This window comes from Balaenoptera physalus (assembly GCF_965194825.1).
Source record: "Balaenoptera physalus genome assembly, chromosome: 16".
Lineage (NCBI taxonomy): Eukaryota > Metazoa > Chordata > Mammalia > Artiodactyla > Balaenopteridae > Balaenoptera > Balaenoptera physalus.
In genome coordinates, this window is record NC_138898.1 from 29506301 (window position 1) to 29527574 (window position 21274).

Here is a 21274-nt window from a genome sequence, read left to right on the forward strand (position 1 = left end):
CCGGAGTTTTCAAGAGAAATGTGTCAGGAAAGGGGATTCTTACACTGGGATAAAGGCTGAGTAGATGACTTCTCATAAGGTTTTGTACCTTTACACGTGTGGTGAAATCTTCAGCAACTCTAAATCCCTTAATTAGAGGGAGGAAAAAAAGGCAAATGATCAATTAGCATCTCCTTTTTTTTTAAAGCCCATATTTGCATGTTTCATGCTAACTGGAATCTGAGGTGCAGAAAGGGTGGCCAAGCAGGAATTTCATCCCGCGTGTAGCTGGGTGACTCCACCTGTGAATTGAAAATCATTAGTTGAAATTGTGACACAGCATGCAAATTACAGCATTATCCCCGCCTGCAGGCTGGGGCTGTGGCTGCATCTGTGGCCATGGTACAATCCTCCAGCAGCTAACGTGAAGTCAGCTCAGGGCAAGGAGGCAAGGCCCCACTGCTGGGCAGTTAGCAGGCTGCAGGGAGCCGGGCCAGAGCGGCAGGCAGGGCGGAGGGACGCCAGCACCACCCTTCTATAGGAGAGTGTCATATCTACGATTTCAGCGTTCTGAGCCTCACAACAGCACTGGGAGGTGTGTGCGTAGGCTGATGAGGAAACTGAGGCTCAGAGAAGGAAAAGGATTCTGCCAAAGTTACACAGCGGGCAAGCCCCAGAGCCCGGTGTTTAGTTGGGTTCCTCTGAGTCCAACTTGGGCATCTTTCCACCACACCACCCTGGGGTCAAGACTGATCAGCTACAGATCTTTCCAAGGGGAAACCAAGGGTTCAGTGGGCAGGCACCACTGTCCACACTGTGGGTCCCATCGTGAAATCTATGACACTCGGGACTGCGGGGTGCTTTACGGGCAATGAGAATACCAATAGCATCAGTGCTAACGTGTTATGCTGAGTGGTGCCAGACGTGATGCCGAGCACTTATATTCATGCTCTCCTTCGATCCTCATGGGGCTTGTATCTCAGCTTTACTGATGAGGGAATGGAGGCTCCAAGAGTTGAGGTGATGGCACAGCCAGAGTTTGGACCCAGGTCTGTGTGACTTCAGGATTCTTCAAGGGCAGCACTGCCTCCCTGTCCCCTTGTCAGGTTTCCCTGCCGGGTCACTGAAAGGGATGCCCAGGGTCCAATTCTTGGCTGCCAGGCCAACAACAACAGTAGTAATAATAAGCACCCCTCTCCCCATTTCTTCATCCCTCACTTGAGGGCATGCTCAGCCCTTCACATCCGCTCATCCCCTTGGAATCACACAGCTCTCGGGGTTTCTGGCAGGACTGACTCAGCATAGTGAGGGCCTTGCACAGAGTCACAGCCAGTGCCACGGCAGGGGCCAGGATGCATGCCACACACCCAGCTGCTGATGGGGCTAGCTCTCCCTGCCATTACCTCTCTACACTCTGCTCTCTTCCGAGTCATCTGCCAGAGCCAACAGTGGCCACAGTCCACGGGGCCATGGGTGCAGAGCCGCCAGAGGCCTGGAAAAGTCTGAGGTCCCACCTCACTTAGGCAGCCAACCTCCAGATTAAGCAGACGGGCTCTGGAGTCGCTCACATATGGGTGTGAATTTCCTGGTCACACAGACTTGTGTTAACCCATTTCTCCCCACCCCCATAAGATAGCAAAAGTAATGGTACCTATGCCATAAGACTGATCTGAAGACAAGAAAAGGTAATACATGTGAAGTGTTTAGACAGTGCCTGCCCAGGGTGGGCTCTACATTGATGGTAATTATTTCCATCTTTACATTGATTGATTGATCCACTCATTCAAAGATATGTGTGTTCCTGCCGTGTGACAAGCCTATGCTCGGTTCTGAGAAGATGTGGCGAACACACAGCCTGGACCTTCAGAGAGTGAGTGATGGGGACAGACCTAACCAGATTGCCCCAGTGCAGGGAGATGCATTTGGTAAGAGAGGTCCTAAAATGTACCAAGTGCTGTGGGAGCCCAGAGAACAGAGAGACAAGGCGGATGCCTCTTTTCCCATCTGCCTGTCTATTCAGTCTCACTTTTCTCAAGATCCAGCATTCCCACCTTCTCCCTAACGACCTAACCATGTCATGGTGCTTCCCTCCCACTCCAAGTCTGGGGGAAGCCTTGAGAAGTCTCCACTCTGTCATGAACACTTGGAGCATTACCATTTTTTAAAAGTCCCTTGTCTATCACAGGAAACCTTGGAACTTGTAAATAGCCACAATAGGATCTTTTGAAAAATATATCCCCTTAAAACAACAAACAAGCAAATAAAATACGTAGAATGAGAGTCTCCCCCTCCTTTATTTAACCAGTGTAGAAGTTAGGCTCAGAGATGGTCCGTGACTTACCCTCCAGTGTTACAGAGAGCACATGGCAGAGCCAGAATGAAACCATGTCACAGCTACAGGTTCAGGGGCTGTCCCCACTGCCCCATTAAAAAGAACAATCCCCCCCCCGCCCCTCCCCACATCTGGAATCAAACTGACGTTTGACTCCAGGTGACAACTGGATTTAATCCATTATGGTGCACATCCATGCACTTTCCACTCACATCACCTATTTGCTTATTCCCCCACTTATCGAGTTGAGAAAGGTGGGCAATGCCTCCACCCTAGTCAGATGAGGCTTCCAAGGTTTCAAGGTTTAGTGATAGCCCAGGACCCAGCCAGCATCGGAACTGAGTTCTTCTAACCCCAAATCAAATGCACTTTCTGGCACACTGCAACCTGAACAGTGAACCGTGATGAGCATCTCACGCCCCTCATGCAAGTGGAGACCATCAGCGTGTGCAGATGGTGAGAAAGGACTAGGCAACTTTCTGCTCTGGGTTCTGGGGAGACATTTCTTTGACCTCCCCAGGGGACTTCTCAGCATCGGCTCTGGACAATCTACTTCAAGAAAAGCATGACCTCATTTCCTAAACCCTACGATCCAGGAAGTTGTTCATCTTGGGGAAAAAATCATAAAATCAAACTCTGCATTGTTTTTCTTATCTCCCCTCTTCTCCCCAAGCTGGTCTTGCACAAGCAGCATGACCTTCCATTGGGTGACAAGTATGTCGTTAGTGAAACGTTTACAGGTACTACAGGAATGACCTGGTGCCACACCCACCTCATTAGAATTCTAACTGGGGTGTGTAGGAGAGGCTTCTATAAATGGTAAGGTGAGCCCAGCAGCCGATGTCCCCACACCATCTGTGCCATTCCCAGACGAGCCCAGAGAGGAGACAGAGGAAGCTGAAACATGCCTGGTGAGTACATGGACTCTTCTCTGCCAGTCCTCGCTGGACGCCCGTGCTTCTGGGCCGACTGAGAGGCAAGAGTGTCCAGCTCGGGACAGCTGCCTTGGGAACTCTGAAGGCTAGGCCTTGGTATTTTAGGGTTCTCTTTCTCAGTGGCTGCCTAGTCCTTCTAGCATGGTCCCAGGGATAAGAGCATGTTTGGGATGGAGTCCTGAATAATGGGCAGGGTCTTCAACGCAGCTGGAGGTCGCGTCCCCTTAGACAGACGGACAAGCTTTGCCTTTTCAAGCCAGCTGGTACCTGCTTTCTGGGTTTCTCCGTGCAGTTTTACCAGCTGTCAGTCACTCTGGCAAAGAAAAGTGCATCTCAGGGCTACGAGGGAGGGAGGGAGTGACAGCATGTAAGTTGATTTAAAAGAAACCATCAGCAGCGCCGGAATGCTCCTAAGTAAACTACACGTCCAGAAGCACCAGCAAGCTCTCTGAAAGCTACTTGGTGACCTGAAAGCGCCAGGGGCAGAGGAGCAGGTGTGCCGAGAACAGTTCCCACCAGCGGCACCTGGGAAGGGGCGGAAAACTCACGGCTGGGGAGCTCAGGTCCGCCGGCTCTGCAGTCACTTGAGGACTGGGCTCTGCTTGGGCGGCGCCCCTGCTAAGCAGCTAATTATTGCCTGTCGTGGGTGCTCTGCCTAGTGGTTGGCAGCTACACCAAATCCAAACAAGGCAAGCGTCAGACCGGTAAAATGCTGTGAATGGTGGCTAGGGCTGCAGGAAGGCTTGCCCAAGACATCGCTGAGCACGACGCCAAAGGGCAATGCTGGTGACTTCAGAAGTCACAAAGACCAGGACAGGGTGGCAGCAAAAAGGACCATTCCCTTATCCCCAGCTTCCTCCTGTGAACACGCAGCAGTGCTGGGTTGCTACGAAGGGGAGCTTTGGACCCTGTAGATTTTAGCAGGAGGGGATGCCAGCTGTCAGCCAGGCCATCTCCCTCCCTCTGGAGGAGATGGTGGCCCAGGAAGGTACAGACATGTACTGGGCTCCCACAGAAAGTTGATAGCAGGGCCCAGACTCGGTTCTAGCAGCACCCTTTCCACTGTGTCCTACTATCAGAGCCGAGCTTATCCATGAGTGCGGGTGACATCTGCGACACAGGAAAGCAGTACTGAACCTGGTTCCTCATTGGAGCCTGAGGCTCTGCTGCCGCTGAGCCTCAGGCTCCCGATTCAAGACAAAGGGCTTGAGATGGATAGACTTCCAGGCTCCTTCCAGAACTGACAGCTCTCTCGCCATGAAAGGGCACCTGGGGACAGAGAGCGATGGGCCCCAGCAGAGGTTCACCCTCCGGGGGCATGTGCACTCACAGCAGCCTGCCCACCGGGAGACCTGCATGACATCCTGAGGGGCCCAGTGTGTCAGTGCCTGTGACTCATGGAGTTGAGCTCTTCAGGCTCAACTTCTGGATCCACCAGATGTTCTAAGGTCACAGTGGAATGTGGACGATGGTCAGTTCAGAGAAAATCAGATTTTTAAAAAGAGAGACAGGGAAACACCTTCACTCCTTTGAAGCTCTCACACCTGAGTTTCTGGCCCATCCCGGTCACTCAGCCGAGCAGGTTTCAGTAAATGGTTCCTGAATGAACGGGTTCACTTACTGGACACCCACGGAAAGAGCCACGAGGTGCGGTGGAGCACAGAGATCATGAGGTGCGGTCTCTGCCCTCGTGGGGCTCGAAGAGGATTGTCATTAGGCTGTGTTACAAATCCAAGAAAGAGCCAGGGGGCCAAGAGGAGGAGGGGATTAATCTTGGCCATGGTTTGGTGTAGGAAAGACCCTGGGACCCAGGTAGCACTTGGTATGGACGATGAGTTGGACTCAGTCAGAAGTAGTTTTGTGGGGACTTCCCTGGTGGCACAGTGGTTAAGAATCCGCCTGCCAATGCAGGGGACACGGGTTCAAGCCCTGGTCAGGGAAGATCCCACATGCCGTGGAGCAACTAAGCCCGTGCGCCACAACTACTGAAGCCCACGCGCCTAGAGCCCGTGCTTTGCAACAAGAGAAGCCACCACAATGAGAAGCCCGCGCACCACAATGAAGAGTAGCCCCCGCTCGCAGCAACTAGAGAAAGCCCGCGCGCAGCAATGAAGACCCAACGCAGCCAAAAAAATAAATTAATTAATTTTTTTTAAAAAAGTAGTTTTGTAGGGTGAGGAGTGTTCTGGGCAGAGGGAACAGGAAAAGAAACGTGGGTGGTTGGGCACGTGTGACCCAGGGGACTATCAGGGTCGCAGTGTGCTGGTCTGAGAGGGCTGCGTCTTGCTCCCAAGTTAAGGTTCGTGTTGGAATCCGGGATGTGCGGTTATTCTGCTTCCCGGGGTGGGGGTTGATGTGGTGGAGGAAGGCCTGGCAGCCTTCTGCACAAAGTGGTCGGGCACCGTCTGCCTGCCGAGCACGGAGGCCAGAGCCCCGCGCCGGACAGGAATGCAGGCTGTGGACACAGACACCGGGCCCAGTGTGGAGGGGAAGCATCGTTCCCCATCCTCAAAGCCACTCGGAGGCCCTGGGTCAGAGGCAGAGTCCCCAGGGTTCAAACCTGGATGCAGACCTCTGCCTGCAGGAGGCCAGAACCTCTGTGTTGGGGACTGACGCCCTGTCCCACTGGGATGGTGAGCTTTCCCGCCGGCCGCTTTGCCGGGCAGAGCACTGGCTTCGGGACTTACCCTCTCTGGCCTCAAGCCCCAATCTGCAGAGGACCCGTGCCGTTCTGGGCTGTGGGTCTGTACAGAAACCCTTTCCTGGGAGCTGGGATGCCAGCGGCTCTTTCCCCATTTCCAAGCCTCCGCGCTCATGTCCGTGCTGCTCTGTTCACCTCAGATAACTTCTCGGCTCAACCTCCACCCTGCTGGGCTGCGCTCCGCAGATGGAGCAATCGTTCTCTTCCCCAGGGCCCACGTGTGAGGTGAGGAGTGTGAGCTGAAGTGAGGAAATGCTTTCCCCTATTGCTGAAGTGAGGAATGGGGCCTCAGGTCTCTGGTAGGGGCTGAGGGGGGATTCCGAAGGAGTCTGCACTCCTCTCTCTCAGCCTGTTTTCCTCCTTTGTAAACAGGAGATGGTGACTGTCCCCACTGCCTCCCTCCCAGAGCAGCTGTGTGGCTCAGGGGAGAGAATTCACGGAAAGGAGCTTTTTTTTTTTTTTTAAACATCTTTATTGGAGTATAATTGCTTTACAATGGTGTGTTAGTTTCTGCTTTATAACAAAGTGAATCAGTTATACATATACATATGTTCCCATATCTCTTCCCTCTTGCGTCTCCCTCCCTCCCACCCTCCCTATCCCACCCCTCTAGGTTTGATTAGTGTAAACGCTACGTAGGCCTAAGGCAGTGAGTCTCAGTCCCGGCTCTGGCTCTGTATTAGAATCACCAGGAGAGTTTAAGGGAAAAAAATCAATGCTGTCCCTAACGCAGAGATCCTGATTTCATGGGTCAGTGGTGGGGCTTAGGCCAATATGAATTCTCCAAGTGATCCTCGTACTCAGTGAGGGTCTAAGAGATTCTAAACTCTCTCTGGAAGTGAAGGGCGTCCAGAATCCTTCTTCCTTCCTCTCCTCTCACGCTGACCATGTAATGTCGAGGCGGGGAGGAGGCTGTGGGTGGCCCTTTCTCTCTGGCAGCTTCCTGGAACCGTGCCCAGGTCATGCCACCACACGACCTCAGCTGGCTGCAGGGTGGCAGCGTGGAAATTGTGTGTGGTCAGGCCGCACCGGCTCCCAGTCTGGGCTCGGGCCAGGCTCTGCCTGAGCAAGTGATATTTGGCAAGTGACATCACCTGACTGGACTTTCAAATCGCTCACCTGTGAAATGAGAATGACAACATAGAAGGGTTTGTAACTATGAAAGGACACATGCGGACACATGCTCACACATGCTTAGCAGTGTCTGCACATCTGAGGCCCTCAATGGCAGCCCATGAGAAGGCTCAAACCCTCCTCTATCCTGTGTTGCTGGTGCCATTATGTGTGGGATCCTAAGGCATTTGTATCCCCCTGCCAGAGGCCCAGGTCCTAGTGACGGGCACACGTGGGATCCCAACAAAAACCCTACAAGGAAGGATGTTTGGTTTCACTGTCCCCTTCTACAGAGATGCTGAGACCTTGCTCAAGGCTGCTCGGGCCACCGGTTCAGGGCTCATTCATCCCAGGATCCTAACCAGCCCCTCAATCAGCCACCCAGGGAACCCCCATTTCCCCACGACCTGGGTGCCAAGAAATTGTACCACCCGTGCTGCACAGGGATAGAAAATGTCTGCATGTGGGGGAAAGATGAAGGGAAGCAGCACAGGCTAGAGAGAGAGAAAGAAGTGAGGGCTGGAGCGAGTGGGGACCCTGCCAGGAGCTGGAAACATCCGGGTGCCTGGGGCTGAGGCGGGTGTTGGGAATGACTCACAGCCCACCAGTGACCAAGATCTAAGACCTGGTTTCTGAGCCAAGCTCGGCCTCTAAGCTACCCTGTGACCTCAGCAGATGGCTTCCCCTTCCAATGCCTCCGCTTTCTTACCTGTCATATGGGAATATTGGATCACATCACTGTTTTTCAAGCTGCCAGTTGTCACCCATTAGCAAGTTGTGAAATCAGTTTAGTGGATTGTGATCAGCAAATTTAAAAAAAAAAACAGAAAATATCAGTGCATTGTACGTAGTAAGGGTTAGTATTGTTTTGTGAAACTTTACGTCAATTATAGACCCATGTGTGTAAACAATGTACAAAATGTATTTCTGTATCAATGAAGTCTCTAACAAAAAGCTTGAAGACACTTGGCTAGATGATTTTTAATATATCTCTCAGCCCTAATTAACTCTAGAAATCTGTAAGATTAAAAATAATCTTAGTCTAGAGAAGAGAACTAAGGAATAGGGTCTGGGCAGGCGGGGAAGATGCAGCCCCTGGAGTATCATTATGTGATGGGCACCTGCCAGCAGCTCTCTGTGGTCCTCCCGGGAACAGCAGGTGAAAACCCTAGTCCCACACCTGCAACCAAGTCATCCTCCCCACCTGCTGCAGGTGACTCGATTACAGAGCCCAGCTGATAAGGATGGAGACAGTTGCCTAGTGAGCCCGCTTTCACAATCTGGAATCTGTTCTGTGCTTCTCATGTTACCCCTGCCAAAGGTGGACCACAGAACAAGGGGAGGTTACATTATCAGGTATATGTAATTAGGTTTAGCTGTGAATGACAGTGAACCCCAAATAACAATGGCTTAGAGAAATAAACAAGACAGAAGTTTACTTCTTCCTTACACAATAGGTCTGGAGGTAGGCCGTTCTGGTGGAGAGGGCAGCTGCACAATCCCCAGGGGCCTGGGCTCTGTGCAGGTCCCCATTCTGATGTCCTGAGGGCATGTGTGGTCTAGAGTTGAGTCTACATCACACCCACACCCTGGGCAGCAGGTGGAAGAAGATGGAAGTAAGCAGGCTAAGGGCATTTGCCAACTGTTTTGAAAAAGAGGTTTCCTCAGAAGGATTGAAAACAGGTATTCAAACAAATACTTGCAAATGAATGTTCATAGCAGCACTATTTACAAGAGCCCAAAGGTAGAAACAACCCAAATATCCCTCAACTGATGAATGGATGAACAAAATACAGTATATAAACATAGTGGAATATTATTCAGCCATAAGGAAGGAATGAGCTACTGATAAATGCTACCACATGGATGAACCTTGAAAACATTATGCTAAGTGAAAAACCAGACTCAAAGACTACATACATGTGTGACTCGATTGATATGAAATGACCAAAATGGGCAAATCCAGGGGAACAGAAAGTAGATTAATGGTTGCCAGGGACTGCAGTTAGGGGGGGATGGGGAGTGACTGCAGATGAGTGGGGAATATATTTGGGGTTGATGAAAAAGTCCTGAAACTAGACAGTGGTGATGGTTGCACAACATTGTGAATGTACTAAATGCCACCAAACTGTATGCTTTAAATGGTTAAAATGGTGAATTTCACCTCAATTTTTAAAAAAAAGAGGTTTCCTAGAAGTTAATACACATCACTATACCTACAAGTCATTGCCCAGAACTCATTCACATGACCCCCAGCTGCAGGGGAGCCTGGCCATTAACATGGGGGATTTTATTACCAAGAAAGAAGGAGCAAGTGAATACTGGGATAGACATTTGTCAGTTGCTACCACATTAGTGGTGCTGGTGGCACTGATATTCTCAGGATAAAGAAATTGGGGAAATTGCCCCGGGCCTGACGGTAGAGTTAAGCAGTGACTCAAGGAGGTGGTGTGGGATTGTGAGACGGGCCCTGGATGAGAGTTCAGAAACATCCCACTGTGGGCAAACCACCTCCTGGGCCTCCACGTCCTCACAGCCAGAATAAGGGTGTGGGGAGATGCTCGGTCTCCAAGGTTTCTCCCTCTGATGTTTTTGAGAGTCTGTGTTGATGAGTCAATTGTAAGGACGAAGCCACACTCCTTTCATCCCTGCCCTTCATCCAGGCAGGTGTAAAAAACAGCTCTGAGGCTCATAAACATCCATGACGTTGTAAACTCAAGAAGAAACTTGGATGGTTGTGCACCTCCCCTACTCCCTGCCCTATCCTTTCTAGAACACTCTGGCTGTGATTAGTGCTACGCCAAAGGGTGGTGGGTGGGAGAACAAAGGCCCTGGATAATCCACAGACAGGATCATCAGATCCTTGATTTGGGGCTGGCAGAAACGATCCTAGGGCTCACAAGTGGGGCGGTGACCGAGGGGGGCAGGAACCACCTGGGGGCTTTGTGAGCGTGCACTCAACATGCCGTCCCCCTCGGGATGCAGGGATGCTCCTCTTCTACTCACCTCCCATGCAGAATGCCCTTTGGAACACATTTCCCCTTCCAGGGGCTCACTCTCTCCTCCGTGTCAGGATGCAAATGCCAGAAGGGAGGACAATGCACAGTGAGGGCTCCTCACCACCTGGGTGCCTTCTCAACTGAAGGTCCTGCCAGGGTCCCCTTCCCAGGTGGAGAACCGGGGACCACGGCAACAGGGAAGGTCAGTAAGACCTGGGTTCAGAATCCTGGCTCTGCCAATCATTAGGTATATGACCTCGAATAAGGTATCAGTTTCTTTCTTTTTCTTTTTAGTTGAAGTATGCTTGATCTACAATGTTGTGTTAGTTTCAGGTATACAGCAAAGTGATTCGGTTATACATATATATATATATATATATATTCTTTTCCATTATAGGTTATTACAAGATATTGAATATAGTTCCCTGTGCTATACAGTAGGACCTTGTTGTTTATCTATTTTATATATAGTAGTGTGTATCTGCTAATCCCCCCCTCAGTTTCCAGTTTCTGTAAGATTTCATCGATGACAGGTGTAAGGTGCTCTGTGTACTGTTTTTGGTTTTTTTTTTTAGCAATATAAAAGGTAAATATTTATTCAGAACAAAACTTTAAACACTCGATTTTACATTCTAAGCCACAAGGAAATAGCAAAACATAAAGGAAAGACAAAAACTAAAAGAAAAGCAGTGTACTGTCTTTTCTACTTTAACCTGATAACACTTAGACCCAATGCCCTCTAGCTTGGCTTATTTTGCAAGTACATTTTAGAGTTAACCGCTCCCTTGGAATTCCGTTTTTCTCCTGAGAGTCCGGAGGTTGCAGATGAGCTCCAGTCAGCTGCTTCTCTGGGGACGCTAGCTATTGAGGCTAAGATGCAAATGTAAACCTTTCTTTACTCAGGAGCACCTCTGTTTCTCACTGGTGGCAATGAACGGGGAAGGGGAAGGCCACAAAGGAGCAGGGCCCCTTTAATCCAGATACGGTGCCCCAGGGGGCAATGAGTACCCCCTGGATTATGTTCCTTTGTCCCTTCCGTATCTCCCAAGTATTCTGAAGCTCCTGCCAAATCTTCCGCTTCCTTCCCCAGATGATTTCTTAGCATTCCTCTGGGCTCATTATTCTGGAAAGAGCAGACTTTCTGGGCCCTCAAGTGTTGAGGAAAATGTTGTGAGGTGTGAGAGGTAGTGGAATGAGCACCGGGCTTGGGGTCAGGGAACTCTACTCTAGGCTAGCTCTGGCACCAGACGGCTAGGTGATTTTGACCCAGTCATTTAACCTCTCTGGTCCTGTTTCATCTGTTGGAAAACCAGCAGATTGGTCTAAACCAATTTTTAGGTCCTTTCCAGCAGGAAAATTCCAGATTCGATTCCATGATTCTGTGAAGAATAGCTTCTGAGCCACTGAAAGCACTGTCACAAAGTCCATGCATTTTAATGCCATAAGAGAGGCCCTTGGCCACCATTCAGAGCCTATTGACTCAGGTTACATACACTTCTAACAACACTGGTTTCACAAATTCTCAGACCACAGAGATTAGAAGCAGCAAGTTAAAAGGGGACGGGATGAGCTTCAAAAGATAGACACCCTGACAGAATCCAGGGCCAACAATGTTCTCAATTCAACAAACACTGATCTCCTTCAAAAACGTCAAAAAATGGTTTAAAAAAAAGGTTTGGCACTTAAGAGGGGTAAGCTGGCTCTGTGTTCACCCTGGCAGGCAGGCGGGTGTTCAGTGCCCGGCCACGCCAGTTAGCTGAGCTGCCACGGAATTGTGCACTGCTTTGGGACACTGGGCAAAGGCGTGTCCTCGCTTGCCACAGAGGTTACACACGATGCCCTTCCGGCAGTAAGAGCTCAGGTGTCCCTCCTGCCCGCACCTGAAGGGGTGCTCTGTGTACTGTTAACAGCAGTTGACACATAGGAGACTGATGACAAATGTGTCATGCTCTTCCTCACCCTCCAGCTCAGAGAAGCCTTGCATGTCCCACGAGCACCCATGAAGGAGCAAGACTCCTTCACGCCGGGGCTCACGCTGGGAGAGGCAGAGATGACCATCTCAGTCACCCCAGGACCTCACCTAGTGCGTGCAAAGTGCCCTTCGTCTCCTTTCGGTGTCTCTGCAGCCAAGGCGCCCTGGAGCTCAGTCTTCTTCATCATTTTGCCTGCAGACAAGCCACTGTGTTCTGGCATGAAAGGGAGACATCTCTACTATTTTTTTGATAGTTAGAATCGTTTTATTTTTCAGGACTTAAGCAAACCTATGTAAACTGGCTGTGTGTACTTTTGCATGTTGATTCATCTTTTTTCCATACAAATCCTTTTTTAAGTTGAAGTGTAGTTGATTTACGATATTATATTAGTTTCATGTATATAACATAGTGATTCAATATTTTTATAGATTATACTCCACTTAAAGTTACTATAAAATATTGGCTATATTTCCTGTGCTGTACAGTCTATCCTTGGAATGTATTCATTTTACACGTAGTACTTTGTACCTCTTAATCCCCTAACTCTTTCTTGTCCCCCCCACCTCCGACTGGTAACCATAGTTTGTTCCCTCTATCTGTAAATCTGTTTCTGTTTTGTTATATTCATTCGTTTCATTTTTTATTTTAGATTCCACATATAAGTGATAATATACAGTATTTGTCTTCTTCTATCTGACTTATTTCACTAAACATAATACCCTTCAGGTCCATCCATGTTGTTGCAAATGGCAGAATTTCATCCTTTTTTATGGCTGAGTAGTATTCTATTGTATATACGTACCACATCTTCTTTATTTATTCATCTGTTGATGAACATTAAGGTTGCTTCCCTATCTTTTTATTGTAAATAACACTGCTGTGAATATTGGGGTTCATGTATCTTTTTGAGTTAGTATTTTTGTATTCTTTAAATATACACCCAAGAGTGGAATTGCTGGATCATATGGTAACTCTGTTTTTGGTTTTTGAGGAACCTCCGTACTGTTCTCCATAGTGGCTGCAACAATTTACATTCCAAACCAACAGTGTAGGAGGGTTCCCTTTCCTCCATGTCCTTGCCAACTCTTGTTACTTGTGGAGACGCCTCCGTTATTGGCACAAGTATAGCAAACAGTGCATAACCCTTGGCACAGCAAAGAAGGAGGTGGGCCTGTTGGAGGGAAGGCAGAAGCTGGCTATAGATGGGAATCCCTGCCACCGCTCTTTCCTAACCCCTGTGCTTGACTGAGGGCTGTCTGGGGACATAATTGCTGCTCTCAAAGAGTCCATGGTCAAGAATAATAAGCTTCTCCTGGGGAGAAGGCACATATCCTTTAGGGTTTGGGAACGGAGAAGAATCTCCGGGGAGGCTTGTGTGACCTCAGACCACACATTTCTACATCTTTTTTATTTATTTTTTTTTAACTTTGTGTTTATTTATTTATTTATGGCTGTGTTGGGTCTTCGTTTCTGTGCGAGGGCTTTCTCTAGTTGCGGCAAGTGGGGGCCACTCTTCATCGCGGTGCACGGGCCTCTCATTATCACGGCCTCTCTTGTTGTGGAGCACAGGCTCCAGAGGCGCAGGCTCAGTAATTGTGGCTCACGGGCCTAGTTGCTCCGCGGCATGTGGGATCTTCCCAGACCAGGGCTCAAACCCGTGTCCCCTGCATTGGCAGGCAGATTCTCAACCACTGCGCCACCAGGGAAGCCCAGACCACACATTTCTAAGAGCTCTTCTTTTTTCTGAAACGAGACAGTGAGTAAAGCTCTACCGAATCCCATGCACAGAAAGCAGTGAGCACAGTTCATAAGAGGCAGGGGTTTAAAAGGTGGGGACATTGCCCTAAAGAGTCCTAGCTTTTAGCAAACCAGCTCTCTGCAAGTCATGTAGAGCTTGATGTTTGCCAGAGGGTGCCTGAGATCTGAGCTGTTGCCATTCAATGTCTACGTACAGGAGCATTCATCTTCTTCTGTCCCACCTTCCCTCCCTTTGCCTTGCCCTTCATTCAATAGATATTTTTGATTGCATGAATGTTTTAGTTTCCCTGAGTAAGAAAAACTTAATTTATTCTTTCAATAACCATTTGTTCAATGAATGAATGAACAAGTGGACATTTGAATGAATGAATCTTTAGTACTCCAAGTGGAGGTGAGATCACCTCCTGAGCCCTGCTTCAGCAGCAGCCTTTGGCTCATCACCCCAGAGTCTGCATCCCACTCAAGAGAGTGTCTCTTACGAGCCTCTGCCCATCTCTGGAGTTGCTTGGATGGGAGCCCCCAGCCCCAGGCCCACCCTGGAGCCACGCCCTCCCCGCCTCCCCTTTCTCCTCTGTGCAAAGCCTCTGCTCTAGCCAAATGAGACACCTGATCTCCTGGGCCTCTCTGCCTGTTGTCTGGAATGCACCTGACAAAATTCTCTCTTCCTTCAAGGCCCAGCATTTTCAATGAATTTTTTCTGATACCTATAACTGAAAGTGATTCTTACCTACAACTCCTAGACACCTTTTCTGGGGCAGATTGGATTTACCTCATTCCACCATTCATTCTGACATGTTGTCTTATGCACTCCTGAAGCTCTTTGAGGATTCAAACCACTTTTCATACATTTTCACACCCCAACATTGTGCCTTACATAGTGTCCTATAAATAATATGTATTCTCTATATGTTTATTGAACGAATACCCCATATACACCTTTCCTTATAGACTAAATTTAGAGCTCTAGTCATGATAGTCATTGCATGACATTAGTTTTATGTTTGTTTGTTCATTTATTCCCTCAGTTGTTTGTCTAACTGTCCTAATACAGTAGAGCAATGTGCTAGGCATCAGAATATAAAGTTCAAGAAGGCACATTCTGATGAACACAGACAGACACCTATAAACAAGAGTTGTGCCTGGTGCTGGGATGGGCTACCCCACTCCCATCATAGCCATGGCCACATCATAAAGACAGAGACCACTTTCATTTGCAGAAGAATGGTTGGTGAACATCTCAAATGTAACTCAAAGGAATTAAATATCTCAAAAGGTTTAAATCGGCTAAACTCCTCATATCTCCTGGAATCTTTCTTCTCTGAAACCCTTCTCAGCTTAGCTCCCTCACCTTCACAACCACCTGAGAAGTTTGGGGGTGGATTTTGAGGTGTTAGTCCTCAGGGTCTTATCCAGGGATCTCATGGCCTTAGACCACTCTTGCCAGTGAGCATTTGAAAGACCTTCCAGGCCAGTGATTGCCCAATCTCCAGCCTCGAAATGCTTGTCAGGGTTACACTATCCTCCTCAGCATCAGATGCCCAGGCCAACACCGAGGTGTTGCACATATAAAGTACAGATGACACAGCTAAACTTTTGCTGGGTGTTGGAGTGATAGAAGACACTTGGTATGTGGGAAGACACAAAGGAAAAAGCAAGGAAGCCAAACCAGGGTGATGGATTCTAGAGAAGTAGCCTCCTCCCAGTTCTACGTGAGCCCCCATCCACAAAGGAAGGAGGATAAAGTGGACAGAATTGGTTACTCAGTTCTCCTGGCTGGTTGGGTGAAGCTACTTCTTTGAGGGCTGAGTGACAGTTGGCCAGGTGGAGAGGGACGTGGGACTAGTGTGTGCAGAGCTTCAGCAGCCTGAAAAGGCAGATGGGAATAGGTTGTAAAGTGCTTGCTATGCTTGCATTTTAATGTGATTCTTTCTAGAAGATTCTTCCCCAGCGAGCCCTGTCCAAAAGCAGTCTCTTTGGTAACTTACACCTTTTCCCCCACACCACCATCCCTTGCCTCTGAGGATCTCAAGTCTTCTTTTCTGTCTCGCGGCTTTAGAACTCCAGAGTGTCAACTGGCAGAGAGCCGACAATGGGCAGGCACATCACACAGACAAGTTCTTCAGCCAGGAGCTTATCGTGCGGAGAGGCCAACTCTTCTACATGTCAGTGACCTTATACCGAAGTCTCAGCCATAGAGAAGTGACATTCACAGCTTCCACAGGTACCTGCTCCCTGCTCCCCCAGCCAACACACATCTGAGTAGACCTTGGGGCTGTGCATCCAAGGGATGGTGGTGGTGGTGGCCCCGGGCTTTAGCCCAGCTCTACCATTGACTTGGTGTGACCTTGAGCAAGTTTCTGCCTGTCTCTGAGTCTGAGGGTCACAGTCTTCACATCAAGAGGGATTTGGCCCACGTGGTCTCTCCAGCTGCTTCCAGCGCCATAACACAATGCTTCATTGTATGATGTCTCCCAAAGGGCCCCGGCAGTTATATTGGAATTTGGTTTCTCCCCACAGTCTGGCCAACACTACTTGGTTTCCATTGTCCTATGCCTTCTTTTACAGGGCCTTACCCCTCAGAGTCGACCAAGACAAAGGCTGTGTTTCCACTCTCCGACAAGATAAGTGGCACTGGCTGGGGTGCACAACTTATGTACAACAAGAACAAGGTTCTGAGCATCTCCATCCTCAGTCCTGCCAAGGCACCCATAGGAAGGTACACGCTGAGCATTCATATCTCCTCCGAGGGCAATTACTCCACTCTGAAACTTGGAACATTCATACTGCTCTTTAACCCCTGGTTGCAAGGTAGGCACCTAGCCACACACACTCCCAGCCATCAGCTAAGCGATGCCCATGGAAAGGAGATGGGGGGAATGATTTTCATGGGCTCAGGTTTGATTAGGGAAAGTTTGTGGAATATGGAAACAACACAGAAGCTAGAAGTCAGAAGCCAGGGGTTTGAGTCCAGCTTTGCCATTTAACCAGCTTTGTGTGTCTGGCAGTCAATCTACCCTTCTAAGCATCAAATTCCTCACCATTAAATGGACGTCCTGCTATTTTTGGAGCTATTGCAGGGATCTCATGAGCTTTTGAAAACTGTATAGTATGGTGTAATGACCACAGCACAATTCTGCAGCGTGGAGATAGCGTGTGCCTGAAGAAGCAAGTGTTTCATTCCCAGGGGTCTCATTTTCAGATTCTCAGGTCATCCCAGCTTCTTTTTCAAGCTCATAGTTCCCATAATGTGAGGTGGAAGCATTATAGCCCAAGGTTTCACTCCTCAGTGGAGGTTGGGTGAAGGGTTGCAGGTGGGGCTTGCTCCAGCCCCCAGGAGGGTACTCAGGACTGAGAGGAGGACTGGTCTCTATAGTCCTCTCTATAACCCCTAATATCTGCTTTTTGTGTCAAACAGCCGATAGTGTCTTTATGAGCAACCATGATGAGAGAGAGGAGTATGTTCAGGAAGATTCTGGCATCATCTTCATGGGAGGAGCAAGTTACATTAGCACGATTGGCTGGAACTATGGACAGGTAAAAAGATCATAAAGCCTGGTGGTAATGTCCCTATCATAGCCAAGAAGCTCAGCCGCTGGCCCCACAGATAGGCGGAAGTTCCCAAATCTGTCCATTCGCCTGCCTTCTGTTCATTCATCCATTCAGAAGGCATTTACTGATGACCTACTATGTGCCAGGTCCCAAGCTGCACACTATGGATACAGGAGATGGATAAGACATATTTCCTGTCTTTGAGGAGGTCACAATCTAGTGGGAAAAACAGACACATAACTAAATTGATGCAATGAAGTGTTATTGGTACCGTGATGCACAAATGAGGATAAGGCCCAGTAGAGACACTTGGGACAATAATGTAGTTTCTGTTATTCATTTTAGGTAAGAATGTGATGAAGCTTCCTTGGTGTGTGCATTCGACCTTTCAAAGGTCCTTCATTAGTATGACATCTGAGTCCACAGAGTTCCCAGGTTTGCTCAGCCTCAAAAACATCCAGGGATTCCCTCCACCTTTTCTTTTTTCCAGTAGACAAATGAAGACATTACAATGAAGTGCCTTGGGTGAGGTACCTTGCATGTCCAGCAGGGGGTGGACAGGTGCATTCTCTGCCATGTCCAGACCCCATTCTGTAGTCAGCCAGAGCACATCTGCCATATATTTTATATGTTGAGTTTTATATGTTGGGTTCTGTGTTAAATTTCATTCAAAAAAAAAGTGGGGTGGGGTGGGTAATGGCATAAGGTGCACCCGGGGGTGGAAGGGAAGATATTTTGAAGGGCGAGATCTGGGTGAGCCTCTCTTAGAAAAGAACTTTTGATCAGAAACCTGAAGGAAGCAAAGGAGCCAGATAGATCTCTTGGGGAGGAGAGCTGGAGGTAGAAGGAACTGCACATGCAAAGACCCTAAGGCAAGAAAAAGCTTGGCCTTCTCCATTTGAGAAGCAATGACAAAAATAAGTCTTATTTTGTGAAAATGGCTTCAAATTCCAATTTAATGAGACATTTTATCTTTTTAATCAGTTCCCCCAAAGTCTGAGTAATATGCTCAAGATCAATGTCAGATCTAGATGGAAACTTTGAGATGAGCTCAGTCTGATCCCCTGTTATAAAGATGGACAAATTGAGGCCCAGACAGGCCAAGTGATTGCTCTCAAGTTCATAACAACGAGGGAGTGCCATTAACTTTAGGGGCCTCAGTGCAAGGCCTTGTGTATAGCAAGAGCTCTGGATGAGTTTGCAGGGTTAAAGCCCAAGTTGGGTGGTTGTTCCTCAGATTCTCTCAGCTCAGGAGGCTGCAGAGTGGAAGGATCTGGGCAGAGCCCATGGTTCTTACCAGTGTAGCCCCCATGCCTTCAATAAGCCGATACTACTTGTCATTTCTTTCATTGTAACATATGGTCCCATTTTGAACAGTTTGAAGAAGGCATTCTGAACATTTGCCTCTCTCTGCTGGATAATAGTCTGAATTTTCGCCGTGACCCTGTTAATGATGTGGCCCGCAGAGACGACCCCCAGTATGTTGGCCGGGTGCTGAGTGCAATGGTGAGTGATGAGAAAACCATAATAACTAGTTATTCCTGTATATCAAACCCAGCTATGGGTTAGGCACAACCACTTATAGCGTTGGTTGACATCTCACAAAATATAGTTGTGGCTGTTACCATCCCCATTTCGCACACACGGAGCCTCTACATTAAAGAACATTCCTGAGACACACAGTGAGTGAGTGGCAAAGGCAGAACTGGACCCAGGCTGCCTGGCTCCAAAGCCCTTTCCACTGTATTGCGAGGCCTTCCTCCAATGACGAAGGATTTGATCTTTGGGTGTCTGCCAGGACCAGGAGGAGGCAAAGCTGAGAATTTGCTCCATCCCTGGGGCTCCTGGGAAAGGGGGTAAGCTCCTGAGTGAGCCTGAAACGTTAACCTCCTTTGCTCCGACTCATCCCATCCTCAGCACAGAGGGCTCGAGTGCCAGCGGGGAGGGCAGAGGCCAACACAGTCATTGTCTTGACGGGGAAACTGATGCCAGGGTGCTGAAGTGACTCACTCACAGCCTCAGCCTGTGAGTCTGGCCAGAACAAGGCCTCCAACTGCCCGCACAGGGCCTCCTACACTTGCCCAGTCCCTCCACGTGAGAAACCTGTCCCCACCTCCCCAGACACATGCCCACGCGCACTCAGATGCACACATAAGCTGGATGCTGGAGGAATGCACTGCTCTGTAGTCAGTGTGCAGAGAGCACCTCCATCAGAAAGTATCCAAACAAGGGATAGCCTGCTCAAAAGTTACAAAGTAAAAAGCTAAAAGTCAGAGAGTTCTTGAACTTTAACCCTCTGAAACTAAATGATTACTCAGAAGTGTCTTTAACTTTTTTTTTTGATTAATGGACTAGGCATTTCAAGTCAATTTTGAGTTGGGAGAATATCCAAGCTAACAAGCTAGTTACACGGTTAGAAATTTGAATGACCTTCTGACTGCATGATAGATATCGGGGGTCATCAGACAGCACTTCTTAACCCAAACTTCGCAGGACAGCTGTGGGGAGGCCCAGGCAATGTGGAGGCGCTGAGGAAATGGTGGGAACCAAGGCAGCCGGGAAGAGTGCAGAGAGGGAGTGGGGCCTGGGCCAAACCTCGAAAACCAAGTGGCCCAGGAGGGGGTGGATTAAAGCCAACGCCAAGGTCGAGGGAAGCTGGATTCAGGCAATTTAGGAAGCTGAGCCTCCTCAGCTCAGGAGAGGGTAGGGGAGGCAGCTGGCTCCAGTAGTTGCTGACTCACCCCTGCCCTCCAGACAAACCACTTGATCTCAGAGCTGGGTGCCTCAGCGATACCTCCCCACTCTCTCTCCAGCCCTCCTGGTTGGGCTGGGCCACGAGCTAATTATGGCCTGTGTGGGGCTTTGAAACCTCGGCTTTCAGTCAGAGATGACCCTGCTGATTACCACTTTGGAGGCTGGTGCACCTGTGACTCAGGAGATGGGGATGGGCCACGCAGTCTTCCATCTTGAAGGAGCCCCATCTGGCCCCATCCTGCTATTCCAGCCCAGACCGTCCTGGAGGGGGTGTGGAGCTCACCCACCACATGGAGGGGTGGTGGAAGGCTGGGTCAGCCTGTCCTGGGCAAGGATCCTTCCGTTTCCAGACTGTTCATCCTCATAGGCCTTGCCCTTGTGGCCCCCACAGAGAGAGGGAGCCATTCTCATTGTAAGGTTGGGATAAATGCTAGTCAAAGTTTCATAAACTCTGAAAACTTGGCCGCTGGAAGACAGCTGAGGGAGTACTTGTTTCTAACGTTCCCTGTGTTGGAAGGTGAAGAATGAAGGCCCAGAGAGGTGAATCGACTCGCCCGCAAGCAGTCACCCAGCTGACAAGCAACCAGGCTGGGCTTGCAACTCGGGTTTCTTCTTCCTCTTTTTTTTAAAATTTTTTACTGGAGTAGGGTTGCTTTACAATGTTATGTTAGTTTCTGCTGTACAGCAAAGTGAATCAGTTATACGTATACATATATCCTCTCTTTTATAGATTTCCTTCCCATTTAGGTCACCACAGAGCATTGAGTAGAGCTCCCTGTGCTATACAGTAGGTTCTCATTAGTTATCTATTTTATTTTACTTTATTTAAAAAGAATTTTTTAATTGGGGTATAGTTGTTTTACAGTGTTGTGTTAGTTTCTACTGTACAGCAAAATGGAGTTCCCTATGCTATACAGCAGGTTCTTATTAGTTATCTGTTTTATACATAGTAGTGTATATATGTCAATCCCAATCTCCCAATTCATCCCACCACCCCCTTTCCCCCCTTGGTAACCATACATTTGTCCTCTACATCTGTGTCTCTATTTCTGCTTTGCAAATAAGTTCATCTGTACCATTTTTCTAGATTGCACATATAAGCGATAATATATGATATTTGTTTCTCTCTCAGGTTTCTCCTTTTCTCATTCTCTTTTAACTTTTTATCATGGAAAAGTTCA

The 21274-nt window shown here is 48.7% G+C and overlaps 1 protein-coding gene across 1 annotated transcript in view; it reads left to right on the forward strand.

Moving 5' to 3' along the window:
- The first annotated feature begins 3093 nt into the window (after positions 1 to 3093).
- The window catches only part of TGM3 (transglutaminase 3), a 41128-nt gene continuing 22947 nt past the window's right edge, over positions 3094 to 21274 (forward strand). The window contains exons 1-5 of the mRNA XM_082428507.1: positions 3094 to 3222; positions 15847 to 16011; positions 16356 to 16598; positions 17206 to 17324; positions 18717 to 18845. Coding sequence (XP_082284633.1) covers positions 3216 to 3222; positions 15847 to 16011; positions 16356 to 16598; positions 17206 to 17324; positions 18717 to 18845 — 663 coding nt within the window. The 5' untranslated portion in view covers positions 3094 to 3215. The remainder of the gene's footprint in view (positions 3223 to 15846; positions 16012 to 16355; positions 16599 to 17205; positions 17325 to 18716; positions 18846 to 21274) is intronic.